The sequence below is a fragment of the Anguilla rostrata genome, chromosome 5, assembly GCF_018555375.3.
Source record: "Anguilla rostrata isolate EN2019 chromosome 5, ASM1855537v3, whole genome shotgun sequence".
Taxonomy (NCBI): Eukaryota; Metazoa; Chordata; class Actinopteri; order Anguilliformes; family Anguillidae; genus Anguilla; species Anguilla rostrata.
Window position 1 is genome coordinate 52,951,905 of NC_057937.1, and position 12,339 is coordinate 52,964,243.

Sequence of the window (12,339 nt, forward strand, 5' to 3'; positions counted from 1 at the left end):
TAAATCTCCACGGTCACACATCACGGTCACAACCTCCCTTTAGAAGCGGGATCGCGCCTGTGATAATGGTGCACGCCCCTTTCACGCTCCAGGCTAGGGCAAGTCATTCATTACAGCCTGTACACAGTGAAGATGGCGATGTTTGTCTCGCTCCGGTGCGTGTCTGCAAACTTTCCTTCAGTACTGCCTCTATTTTCGCGAGCGGCCCAAGCGCCTTCGTCCAGACTGTTATGGAAGGCCTGCAGCCCGCGAACACTTAGCACGGCCTCCCGATTGTCTGCAGGTAAGACTTTGCTACACGTTAAGGTTAACAGAGTCTGGGTGGATGAACGAAAAACCTTGGTCTCTACTTGCCGACTGTCTTATGAGCGAGTGCATCTGTGAAGTTAGCTTGCTAATAGGTAGATAACGCGCTGATCTGGAAAGGAGTTGTAAAACAGTTAGCTTACTGCTATTTTGAACAATTCCGAGGTATGGCTACTTAGCCCGCTAACGTTATGTAGCTTGTTGATTGTGAACCTGAACTTGAACGTTCATAAGTTGGTTAGCCAGTTGGCTAACTAGCTATTCGAGACACCTGCTCTGCTGCGACAGAAAAAGTTCTCTGGCCAGAGTATCAAGCTATCGATGCCTTTGATATTTCTGGCTGATTTGCATAATTTGCGCCGAATTACAATTTACAAATGCTTGCCTAAATGTATTCTATTTAAACATGACTCGCTTTGCTGTCACAGATTCTCGCTACTGTAGCTAGATAGCTAGCTATATTCCATTGCTGTTTCCAAAGTGTTAACTTCTTAGCTAACAAACTCGGTTAATTTCGCTAAAAATAACGAAGCTCGTAGCTGTACGTGCTCAAAACTTGAATGAACATATGTACCGTTAAAGCATCCTATTTCGTGTATTTACTTTGTGTAAAGCCCACGTGCCGCTATCTTATAAATCCCACTTCGCAGTCTGTCAAGTCATACGATTTTACTTATAAAAAGTAGGCACAAAGTACGTCGTGGCTGGCTGACTAATCTCGACTCCATTCTTTGAAATAAATATCACGTGTATTTCATTGTTCTCTGATCTCTAATTTAACTTAGCTAGCTAAATATATAAAGGCCGTGTAGCTACCGCTTAAGACCACCATGCTGATGTTTGCCACTTTTGCTTCACTAGCACCGGGGAGCTAGTCATTAGACGAACTTTGACTCAAGTTATTGCTGTGTAGTATTAGCTAATGTACATAGCCAAAAACATTGTCTTTACCGTGTCATTTGAAAATATATATATTATTTCCCGGATCAGAATAGCACAATGCTGTGTCATTTTAATATGGCACGGGTTAGCTAGCTAGTTTTTTATATCTTTGAAGTAATAGCCCAGTTTTGTCATGGACGTTCCCTGACATGCATATTGTCCTCCGCTATTACTGGTTTCGCTTGTAGTTCATCGATGTTGGTGTAAAGCATTTATTTTTGGAACGGTAACATTGCATAGCGATCCATTCTAAGCACACACACACTTGCAGGAGCTCGGGTTTGTGCTCACTGTTGTGCGCTGTCTAAGCGCTGGGCACAGTTCACAATCTGGTTCAAACCTGTATTTTTCTGCATGGGCTGATGCTAGCATTGGAAACTGCTGAGGCATTTTAATTGTCCCTCAGGGTATCGGGATAGCATTGAGCTTAAAGACCGCATTTTAATTGGAGGATGTTGTGACCGCTCTCTCTCACGCCTTATTGCAAAAATAATATTTCGTACAAAATTTGGACAGATGTTAATATTAATGGTGCATGCACTCTTGAATTGGATACACTAGTTTGGCTATTATGGCTATTTACTCTGTTCCTTATTGTAAATGCTGTTGCATACACACACACACAAAATCACTTGCACACTCTAAGGCTACAGTGGCCTGTGTTCTGGAGAGGCAAGCGTTTGGCACATGTTAGAGGTTGTCTGTTGGCTATGACTGGGTTTCACATGACCCCGCACGTTTCAAACTTGATGTCACAGATTACGGTTATAATAGACACATTCCTGGGTCAATTGCAAGCTCTTTGTATCCTAGAAGTCTGTCTGGACCAGTAGGTCCGTTCGGGTTCGGCAGTTTACTCCAATGCAATGTATTTTTTGTAGATTAGCAGCATTGCACAAGGTCTCTGGCCTTGGCTCACAGTGCATCAAAGTGTCCTTTGAACAGTCATGGACAAGAGCAGTGTGTGGTGTGAGCGAGGGATATTTGCAGTATTCCTCCCCCCTCTTTTGACCTATCTCCCTCCAGGGAAGGCTGTAAATTCTGCCTGGGCCTCCCACGTGAGCTACCTCCCCCCTCAGCACCTTTCTGCATTGTGATTTGACACCCTTACTCGGAGCCCCCCCAGCACTGCAAAAACTGGCGTATTCAGCGTTTCTCTAGTGGTTGTGCCTCTAATTTAGCTCAAAAATATGTATGCCTGTTGTCTTGCCTTAATTCCACACTGGGAATGTTTTTAGGTTTGTGTGTTGTTTTAGTATGGGGGGAAATGTATAGAGAGCCAGCCCCATCCAGTGTTGGTTGGTTAATTTGATACTCCCAGATAGACAGTACTTGCACTGGTTAGACCATTAAAGACAACTGAAAAAAGTGACTTCCATTTACTTGTATAAATGATCTAAAATTGTCATATGATAAAAAAATAAAAAATCACATTGGCTACATTGTTTGAATACCTTTTGGGCTATAGGCTAATTCTTTGAACCATCTTGGACAAATTTCTTTGAATTTTTAAGTTGTAGTCAGGTTCCTGTAAGCCAGTCTGAAATATGCTCCATCTCCCTATCTTTAATTTTCCTTAAATTTTTTAGTTTTTGTAGGCTATATGGCTTATGGTATTTTTTTCATTTTCCTGCAGCACTCAAATTCACAGACAAGCATGAATGGGTACGGGTAGAAGGTGGAGTTGGCACAGTTGGCATCAGTAATTTTGCTCAGGTAGGTAACTACACCTGTGCTAGTGTTGGGTTATTGAATTTTCATGGCTACATTGTCTATCACAGATATTTATGACCCTACTTAATAGCTTTTATCCTCTCTCCCTTGAACCAGTTTACAATCTAAGCTTTGCCCCTTGTTCTGTTCTAGTGTATGGTTCAAATGTGCCAGAACAGATGATTTCACAACATTTTATGGTGTGATCATTGAGGGTAGTTTACTTTTTGTGATTTCTCTAAAATAAATAAAAAAATCTTTTTAATTTTCATTTTCTGCAAGAATAGGATTCTGTGGACTGTTCTTTCTGTGAAAATGAGTTGCCGGCTTGAGGAATGCCAATTTTTTAAATCTTTAAAAACTAATTGGTTAAACATTTTGTTCTTTTGGGTAGTTAATGGCAATATTCACAGACCATTTTGTCTTAATAAATCCATTTCTGATTGCATTATAGGAAGCATTAGGGGATGTGGTATACTGTGGACTACCTGAAGTTGGAGCAAAACTTGACCAAATGGGTGAGTACATGGAATGTTATTTATATCTATAGCGTTGCATTTGTTTTGTTGTGGCATTTGTAACGTTGCTAGTGCATAACTTACGTTTTCTTTTGTTGTAGAGGAGTTTGGGGCACTGGAAAGTGTGAAGGCCGCTAGTGAGTTATACTCGCCCCTGACTGGGGAGGTAACAGAAATCAACCAGGAGCTGGCGGACAACCCTGGCCTGGTCAACAAATCGTGCTATGAAAAGGGTGAGGATGTGGGCACAATTAGTCTGCATGCTAAAATTTGGATAACAAATCATGTGAAGAAGAAAAAATATGCAGAACACAAAAAGTAAACTTTAATTCTCTGTTAATTCCTTGCCACTTCAGCATTTGCTTCAAAAAGATTGTTCTGAACTGAATGTTTCCTCAAGCATTATGCTGAAATGACAAAATGACAGGTCATGTGTTCCATCCAGCCATTCCGTGAACAAAAGAAACAGACATGCCAGAATTCCAGTTGGCAATCCATCCAAAAAATATGTCAAGGCAAATTAATATAAATTAAGCTAAAAGAGCCAGTATTTTATTATTTTATAAAATATTTTGTTATGTTTTGAGTATCATAAAATAGGCACTGTGATTCAAGTCTTATCTAGGTCATATTGCAAAATTCACTTATTCCACCAAACAGAAGATGGCAGCAGATTCAAAGGATATTCTTTGTGCCTCAGCTTAGATTTAGTGTGGTCAACTTTGAATCTTCTGCCTCTAGTGAGGTGAAATATCAGTGTATGTGTTCACAGTACTCAAAGAGAGTATGAATGATATCTGAAGTAATGCCTGTATGCTAGTCATTCATGTGGTCTTGTAAGATCTGGTTTTATGTGTTATGTAGCCTACATACTTTATACATGATAATCAGGTCTTCCCAAACTCAAACCTACAGCCTGGTCCCTTTTGTACTCTGGTTCCCATAACTACTGCTTTTATAAGCAGTTCCGTTTTGAAAAGAAATTCTACTTCAATATATTTTGTACATCTTGAGAATATATTTGTAAAAAAATATTTGAACTCTTTATGTTCTTCTCTCAGATTCCTTTCTGTTTAAAAAAACGTGGTAAAATGTGTTTTTTTTTTGTCTCAGGTTGGCTGATCAAGATGACCATTGACAAACCAGAGGAGGTGGATGCGCTGATGGACGAAGCGGCCTACGAGAAGTTTATCAAATCGATTGATAACTAGGAGCCCTGCTGGAAGTTACGATAACCACAGTTAGAACTCACGCAAACTAATCCCACCCGGTTCCGCCGCGAGCTCCTTCGGCTGTGCCACAACGGGAAACTCCCGACGGGACCGCACCGCCGGGACTTTTCCCTAATCAGATTTTCAATGTATTTATTTGTGATTTTTCTTTTTTTTCTTTTTGGTTTAATCCACAGAGTAATTGAAATCGTAACATCTCGTCTTCTAACGGGTGTCATAGCGATGATTTCTAGAGATAAAAAAAATTCCAGCAGAGCTTCAGATTTCTTTAGGGCAGGTGCCCATGACAGACCTTGGCCTGGCCTGTGTGCTGTTTCAGACCAATTTCCTGGTGCTTCTTCAGAGCCGGAGAGTGTAGAGATGCAGCAGCGTTGAAAAGTGATTGTTGTAAATGAAATGCCTGTTTTAATAAAAACAACATTCAGATGAAGTGCGTGCACTCTTCTGATGTATTTGCCTATGAACCCGTAGTGACTTCTTTTTCCCATGCTACAAAGCCAGATGGCATGCTACATGAGGCTTAGAACCAGCTGGTCGAGAAGTTCCAGCTGTAAATGCATTGGCATGTCTGGTGGGACAATGCAATGCTGTACATGTACATACAGTACACTCACAACAGTAAGAGGTGAAAAGGATCCTTCTGAACCTGTTGCCTTCTGAGTGTTGCGTCATTTCTGAATATAGCTGCTGATATTTGTGACTGTCCACCAACTTACTGTATTTACATGTCATGTACATGACTAAAGTAAACTTAAACTTAACTCAGCATGCACTTCTATTAACATTCACTTGCCCTCATTCTCACTCACTGTCACTCCAAATAAGGCCAGCCAGCTAGCTTTGGATAGTGGGAGGCACTACTTTTGCACACAATTGTAATTTTATTCTTACACACGTTTTTTTTTCAATCCCTGTTTATGACAAAATTTTGTCCCAGAAGGGTGCTGAGTTTAACTGGAAGAGCCTAATGTGCTGAACTTATGCATTATCTCACGTGGCCATAATGTAGTTTGGCTCACCTCCACCTTTGCCTTCTGATAGTGCAGGTGCTTATCAATAATTGATCACACGAGTCAGTGGGCTCACCAGCTGGAGGTGGGGCAGTGAAGTCAGCAACCTGCGCCACTACAAACGAATGCACCAGGGTCAAAAGTCAATGCTGCAGCAGTGGAAGCATGACCAGTCCAGTTGGTTCTATCACACGATAGCAACTACCAGTGTGCATTGGAAGGAAGTATTTATAAGAACCACATGAAAACATTTTATTAGCACTTTTTTTTTTTTTTAACCAAAAAGACCATGTACTACCCAGACTTGCCTTTGCTAGATTTGCTTCCTGATGTTCAGGTACATTTCAGTAAGTTCAGCTTGATATTAAATTCAAGTGATGATTTTATTGACACAAATAGCAACAGAATTTTATGTAATTGCATAAATGTTGTCAAACATCTTATGCTTTATAAAATAAGGATTAATCTAAGGCTTAATTTACTAACAACACTACAAGACATCTTTGCTGATCTGGGTGTATTAAAGCAGTCAAATAGGTCTGTGAATATGCACTGTACCAGTACAAAAATATATTGATGTTTGATCCTTAAGAAGTAACATATAAATCAGGGCTACCCAACCCTGTTCCTGGAAGCTACCTGTAGGTTTTCACTCCAGCCATAACAAAGTACACATCATTCAACAACTAGAAATCTTATTATTATTAATTACATTTATATAGCACTTTTCCAAATGCTCAAAGTGCTTTACAGTGAAGGGGATCTCACCTCACCCACCACCAATGTGTAGCACCCACTTGGGTGATGCACGGCAGCCATTTTGCGCCAGAACGCTCACCACACATTAGCGAAGGTGGAGAGGGAGAGAACATTTGGCCAGGCCACCGGGGAACCCCCTACTCTTAGCAATAATGGGATCTTTAATGACCACAGAGTCAGGACCTCGGTTTAATGTCTCATCCAAAAGATGGCATCTCCTACAGCACAGTGTCCCTGTCACTGCACTGGGGCATTGGGGTTTATTTGTACCAGAGGGAAGATTGCCCCCTGCTGGCCCACCAACACCACTTCCAGCAGCAACTCAGTATTCCCTGGTGGTCTCCCAACCAAATACTAACCAAGCCCAAACCTGCTTAGCTTCAGCCATTTGGCAGGAGCAGAGTGCATGGAGGTATGGCTACTGGCTATCTTGTTGAGCAGCCAATTAGTAGAGTCAGGTGTGTTAAATTAGGGTTGAAATGAAAAACTGCAGGACGGTAGATCTTCAGGAACAAGGTTGGGCAGTCCTGTTCTAAATTTTCAGTAACTCTTCAATGATCAAAAACAAATTTATGACACCTGGTGAGAACAAAAATGCTATACCAGATTTTCTAAACTCAGCACTGATGGCTCTTATGGGAGTTGGGGTTAACCTGACACTCATGGAGAAACGCTTCATGCATGTGACTGGTTGAGGTGTACTGACATCTTGTGGTTAAAATAGGAACACATCATTTCATCATTTTAGTTGAGGATGACTAAGATTAGTTTGACTGACAGTGACTGATGATTTTAGGGATGCTCAAAAAAGGCCACTAAAATGACAAAAGGACGTAATCACCCATATGCATTGTGTGAAATGTTTGTGATGCGCACTGCAGAGAATTTCTGTCTCAACTGCTTTAGTTCAGCGTGTGTATAGCTGGGTAGCTGAAGATTTAGTTCTGCTTTTATAGTGCAGGTAACTAAGACACGAGGCTAGCTAACAAGCTACCTTTCCAAAACCGTTTTTTTTTCAGTGTAACGTCACATATATGCTATAATTATTTATTGATGAATAAATTAAAGAAGTCTCCTGTAGATATCCACTTGCTGGAGTCAATACCAATACACAACAACAAAAAAACGTTGATGAACAACCAATCTACTTACTGTGCATATTGTGCACAGAAACCATAGGAAACAGAGAGGGTCTCATGTAAAATCTAGTTAGTACTTATGTAATAGCCAGTTGTCGAACCGGAAGTAATGTACTCCACGGACGTTCCTGATTGGCTGTTTCTGAAGGTATCCCACAATGCATTTGTACAGATTTCCCTTTTCTTCCGACCATTTCCCCCTAAACGGTACGTGAAGGTGGTTTCATAGACCATTGAAAATTCGAAATAAAACCCACGTTCATCCTTAATTTCAAATGAATATTTGCGTCGCGTTCAAATTCAGTGTTATACGTAACAATGTGGTCAATACCGAAGTGACATTATTGTGGTTTTATCGTTGAGGATGATTGAGTTGTAGTTATTTCAGTGTTGCATGACTCTAGTAGTGTTATGTAGCTCTCATAATGTCCATAGTGTGGTACCCACAGCTGGGTTGCATATAACATACATTTCTCTGGTAAAGGTACCATGACTCTGAATACGTACTACGGAATAAAGTATTGTATTGCTTTAGCATAGGGCATACCATTTAATATGATATATCCTGGTTTTGTTCTGTATATGGTGTAGCTAGTCATTTACTGCTAGCACAAATAATATTGGCAAATAAACAGGCAATTGATGATGGAGGAAAAATTTGTAACGTTATTGGCTGACAATCTAGGTAGCCTTGATAAAGCACCCAAGTGATTTAGGTAAGCATAACTAACTCGATTTTGCTATTGAAAATGTAGGAAGAGTACTGGTGATGTTAATTGGTGCAATCCATGACACTTCGTTCAACACCTCAGTGATTTGATTGTTTCTGTTCCTACTCAAACAAATAAAGCGTGCCAATTTCAGGTTTAAGGTGTGAATTTCTTGGGGTGGGTGGGGAGTGAAGGGTAAAAATGCTCTTTTAAATGCCTTAAAAATAGCCTAGCTGGGCTAGCATAAAACAATTTAAACAGAGCTATTTGGTTGGCCAATATTTTTGCTGAAGAACGTTGAGTGGAGAGCCCATGTCCAACTTCTGTCTGATCTCTTCACAGGGAAATAGGTAACCATGGCTCCCAGTAGGAATGGCATGCTTCTGAACCCTCATTTCCACAAAGACTGGCAGAAGAGGGTACGCACCTGGTTTAACCAGCCGGCCAGAAAGGTCCGCAGGTAGGCCCAGGACTGGACTGATGGGGATTTCAGCATCGCCTTAAAATGTGGTGTATCAGGCTTGTTGCAGGAGTCCTGCAACACACTTTTACAAGCACTCCTGCCAGCCTGCCAGGTTGATAGGGCTGGGGAAACAGGTTCCCTTAATGTGTTGACCCTTTGCATAACTGCAGAATTGTGAGGTTTTGTAGTGAGGACTTCTTTGCGGGGTTCAAGTTGGCTGCACTAGGTATTAGGTCAACAGATGTGGAGGGTTGAGTTTGGGAAGCCAAATAATTGAAATATTGCGCTAAATTCATAAAGTGATGTAACATTGTCGGTGCCTTCGTTGCAGACGCAAGGCACGGCAGGCTAAGGCTCGCCGGATTGCCCCTCGCCCCGTGGCTGGTCCTCTTCGACCCGCGGTCAGGTGTCCCACCATCAGGTACCACACCAAGATGCGTGCAGGGCGGGGCTTCACCCTGGAGGAGCTGAAGGTATGGGCCGCCTTGCGGTTTTGCTCAGTTTATTCATAGCATTCGCTCATCTGATCAAACGCAGAGAAATTACAGAGGGCTCTTGTAATATTTCCGACTGCAGTGGTTGTCAAGCTCAGTTTTGGGGACCCATTGTATATGCTTTTTCTTTCTTTTTTTTCACAGCCAATATCTTTATAAATTAATGTTATTTAAAATGTGTATTAAAAAGTTCTTAAAACTAGTGGTTGTATCGACTAGCAGTCAATGCAAATTGTAAATATGTCTATAAAAAAGTTCTAAAACCTGCTAAATGTGCAGGCAGCTGGCATCCACAAGAAAGTGGCTCGCACCATCGGCATCGCAGTGGACCCCCGTCGGCGAAACAGATCTACTGAGTCCCTGCAGGCCAATGTTCAGAGGCTGAAGGAGTACCGCTCCAAACTCATCCTCTTCCCCAAGAAAGCCACCGCCCCCAGGAAGGGAGACAGCTCTGTGAGTGGCTTAGCTGTGGAGGAGGGGGCGGGAATATGACTCTGTAATGCATAGGCGTCAGATGGCAGTACTGGAGAGCTGCAATGTCTTTTGGTACACTTTATTGCCAAGGCCTTAATTGGCCCCTGATTGAAAGGAAAAAACGAAACCTGAAGACACTGCGACCCTCTAGGCCTGGAGGTTGACACCCCTGCTTAACATGCGGGAGAGGGCTGGGTTGGAACCTTTTCTGGATTGTGTGCTTTTAACCTGAAATATTTTAGTAAATGCATTTTTACTCTGGTTTCAAGGATATTAGCTTGAGCTCAGACTACATGCCAGTTTGTATTACAAGGGGCAATTTTAAGACATTTTACCACTAGAAGGCGAAGGAGTGGGATGTGGGTCTGAACTGTGGGATTCCATTTGATTTAGGTGTTAGTATAAAAAGAACATTTTGATGAAATCTCTTTAAGTTTGGGAAGAGGAGGTGTTCATAGTTTTGCCAGACGAGGCATCGTATATGCTAATGGCTGTTAGTTATGTGATGTGATTTATTTGAGACTTTGGTGCCATATTGTGTTTTAGAAAAAGTTGAGGTCTTTGGCAGTCACTTCTTTGAGGTTTTCCATTGAAACCTTTGGCTGACTGCATAAACTCCCTGTTTTTAGTCAGCTGGGCTCCCACAGTTCTGAAAAAAGTGAAACTCCACGGAAAGACAGCCGCAGTATTTAAAGGCAGTGAAAGTGGTATAGATTTTCCACATTGCTTGAAAAGTCGGAGAACATTGCTCAATTTTTTCTGTTAAAAGAAAATTACTTTTCCCCCACTCAGCAAAAGTGTTAAATCTTTTTTGATAACTTGCTGGCTTGATATCATTTACTTTCAGATCTAGCAATGTCAGTACAAAACGTTTGGCTCACTCATTGGCATGTACATTGATCCCTCTTCTAAAAGTTTTGACATCTGCTAATGTGTGCCTTCACGCAAATTTATTTTAAAGAATTGCATCTCAAGAAGGACTTTCCTTCCTGATTCCATCTGTAGAGTACATTGATTTCACCTGACTTCACATTTATGTGCATACTCCTGTAAAATCTCACTTAATTGAAAAAAGAGACCTTCACATCTATGAATTTTAGAGTGCACAATTATGAAACAATAAAACAGACAAAGGAAAAATAGAACCCAAACCACATTTGACATATACCTGTTCTCAGATGGGTGAAATGCTTTTAGACCTCAGGTCTCTTCAGTCAGCAGTGAGGGGTAGTGGAATCAGGGTCTATGTAAAATCCATATTGTGGGAAAATGATTGATTGACCTGGGACTCCTGGTCATCCACAGTACTGACCTCACTTTGTGTCAATAGGCCGAGGAGCTTAAGATGGCCACCCAGCTGTCTGGACCCATCATGCCTATCAGAAATGTAAGTATAATTTTCATTCCAAAGACAATATTATTATGTAAGATCGAGATATTATTACATAGAGCACTGCATATGGTGTGTCATATTTTTTTATTTAAAAAAATCTAAACTGGTTATTTTAAACGAGCGAATTAAGAAGTAGCAAGTGCGTTTTGTTGCACAGAGTAACAAATATTTGCTTAACTGTAACCAAAGAGACTGTACACAGGACTTTGTAGGGTTTGATTGGTGTGAACAAACATCCCTCTGCATGGAAATCAGTGGCCTGAGAGCTTTTCTGTTCTTGGCTAGTAGGTGGCACCTTAACAAGGAGACTATAGCCTCCTCATAAACATGATAGCCAATGGAGCTTGTTGCCTAGAGCACCAAATAAGGGAATTAAGGGCTGTTTCAGAAGATTAAAAACATTTTTTTTGGCCACTTAGTGCCAGATTTTCCACATGATGAACACCATGGCAAACAGTTAAGCAATGCACTTAGTTCTGTAATCTGAATTTCTTGAATGTTTGTGATGGCAGATCTCAAAATTCAAAAAAAATCAGCAAACTCTTTTGGAGTGGTGGTACCTAAAAGGGCCTCTGGCCCCTTCGTTCTTGTTTCCCTCACAGGTGCACAAGAAAGAGAAAGCACGGGTGATCTCAGAGGATGAGAAGAACTTCAAAGCCTTCGCTAGTCTGCGCATGGCCCGTGCCAACGCCCGCCTCTTTGGCATCCGTGCCAAGAGGGCTAAGGAGGCAGCTGAGCAGGAGATAGACAAGAAGAAGTGAAAAAATATAGTTTCTGTGGAACTGAAAAAATTAACTAATTTAAAAATCCAAAAATAAAAAAGAACAAAAACCTCATGCATAAAGTACATCATTTCTGTTTTAAAGTCAGTCAGTGGCACCTGCTAGCAATTTCACAATTGTTTTACTTTCTTGACAGACAATGCTGATCGGTATTGGTTTTACTAATAGCATTGTTTCTGGTGTATCGTTACCATTACGTAAATGAGGTTCGAGTCTTTAACATAAAGTGGATGAGCAGTTCCAGTTAGAACAGGCGTTACAGGGATGGTCACGTCGGTGGATATTACAGTGAAATTACAGTGAGAGATGAGACTAGAACTTGTGCAACCGAAGTGGCTCCCAACTTGTACACAAACACTAGAATCAGAACACAAATGCCCACCTCCTGCAAGCCAACCTACTGA

General features: G+C 41.2%; 2 protein-coding genes across 2 annotated transcripts; both read left to right on the plus strand.

Moving 5' to 3' along the window:
* gcshb (glycine cleavage system protein H (aminomethyl carrier), b) lies at positions 1 to 5,175 on the plus strand. Its single transcript, XM_064337174.1, has 5 exons — positions 1 to 283; positions 2,885 to 2,964; positions 3,416 to 3,479; positions 3,581 to 3,712; positions 4,593 to 5,175. The coding sequence occupies exons 1-5, from the start codon at positions 133 to 135 to the stop codon at positions 4,688 to 4,690; spliced, it is 525 nt and encodes a 174-aa protein (XP_064193244.1). The 5' UTR covers positions 1 to 132; the 3' UTR covers positions 4,691 to 5,175.
* Positions 5,176 to 7,729: 2,554 nt separating this feature from the next.
* On the plus strand, positions 7,730 to 11,989 carry LOC135255673 (large ribosomal subunit protein eL13-like). Its single transcript, XM_064337173.1, has 6 exons — positions 7,730 to 7,826; positions 8,672 to 8,789; positions 9,124 to 9,265; positions 9,566 to 9,739; positions 11,091 to 11,147; positions 11,756 to 11,989. The coding sequence occupies exons 2-6, from the start codon at positions 8,686 to 8,688 to the stop codon at positions 11,912 to 11,914; spliced, it is 636 nt and encodes a 211-aa protein (XP_064193243.1). The 5' UTR covers positions 7,730 to 7,826; positions 8,672 to 8,685; the 3' UTR covers positions 11,915 to 11,989.
* The last annotated feature ends 350 nt before the right edge of the window (positions 11,990 to 12,339 follow it).

Excerpts from the sequence above, each read along its gene's own strand:
- LOC135255673 (XM_064337173.1), top strand. The coding sequence starts at position 8,686 with ATGGCTCCCAGTAGGAATGGCATGCTTCTGAACCCTCATTTCCACAAA. Across the intron at positions 8,790-9,123 it reads CCGGCCAGAAAGGTCCGCAG|ACGCAAGGCACGGCAGGCTA; the intron begins GTAGGCCCAGGA and ends CCTTCGTTGCAG. Across the intron at positions 9,266-9,565 it reads TCACCCTGGAGGAGCTGAAG|GCAGCTGGCATCCACAAGAA; the intron begins GTATGGGCCGCC and ends CTAAATGTGCAG.
- gcshb (XM_064337174.1), top strand. The coding sequence starts at position 133 with ATGGCGATGTTTGTCTCGCTCCGGTGCGTGTCTGCAAACTTTCCTTCA. Across the intron at positions 2,965-3,415 it reads GCATCAGTAATTTTGCTCAG|GAAGCATTAGGGGATGTGGT; the intron begins GTAGGTAACTAC and ends ATTGCATTATAG. Across the intron at positions 3,480-3,580 it reads AGCAAAACTTGACCAAATGG|AGGAGTTTGGGGCACTGGAA; the intron begins GTGAGTACATGG and ends CTTTTGTTGTAG.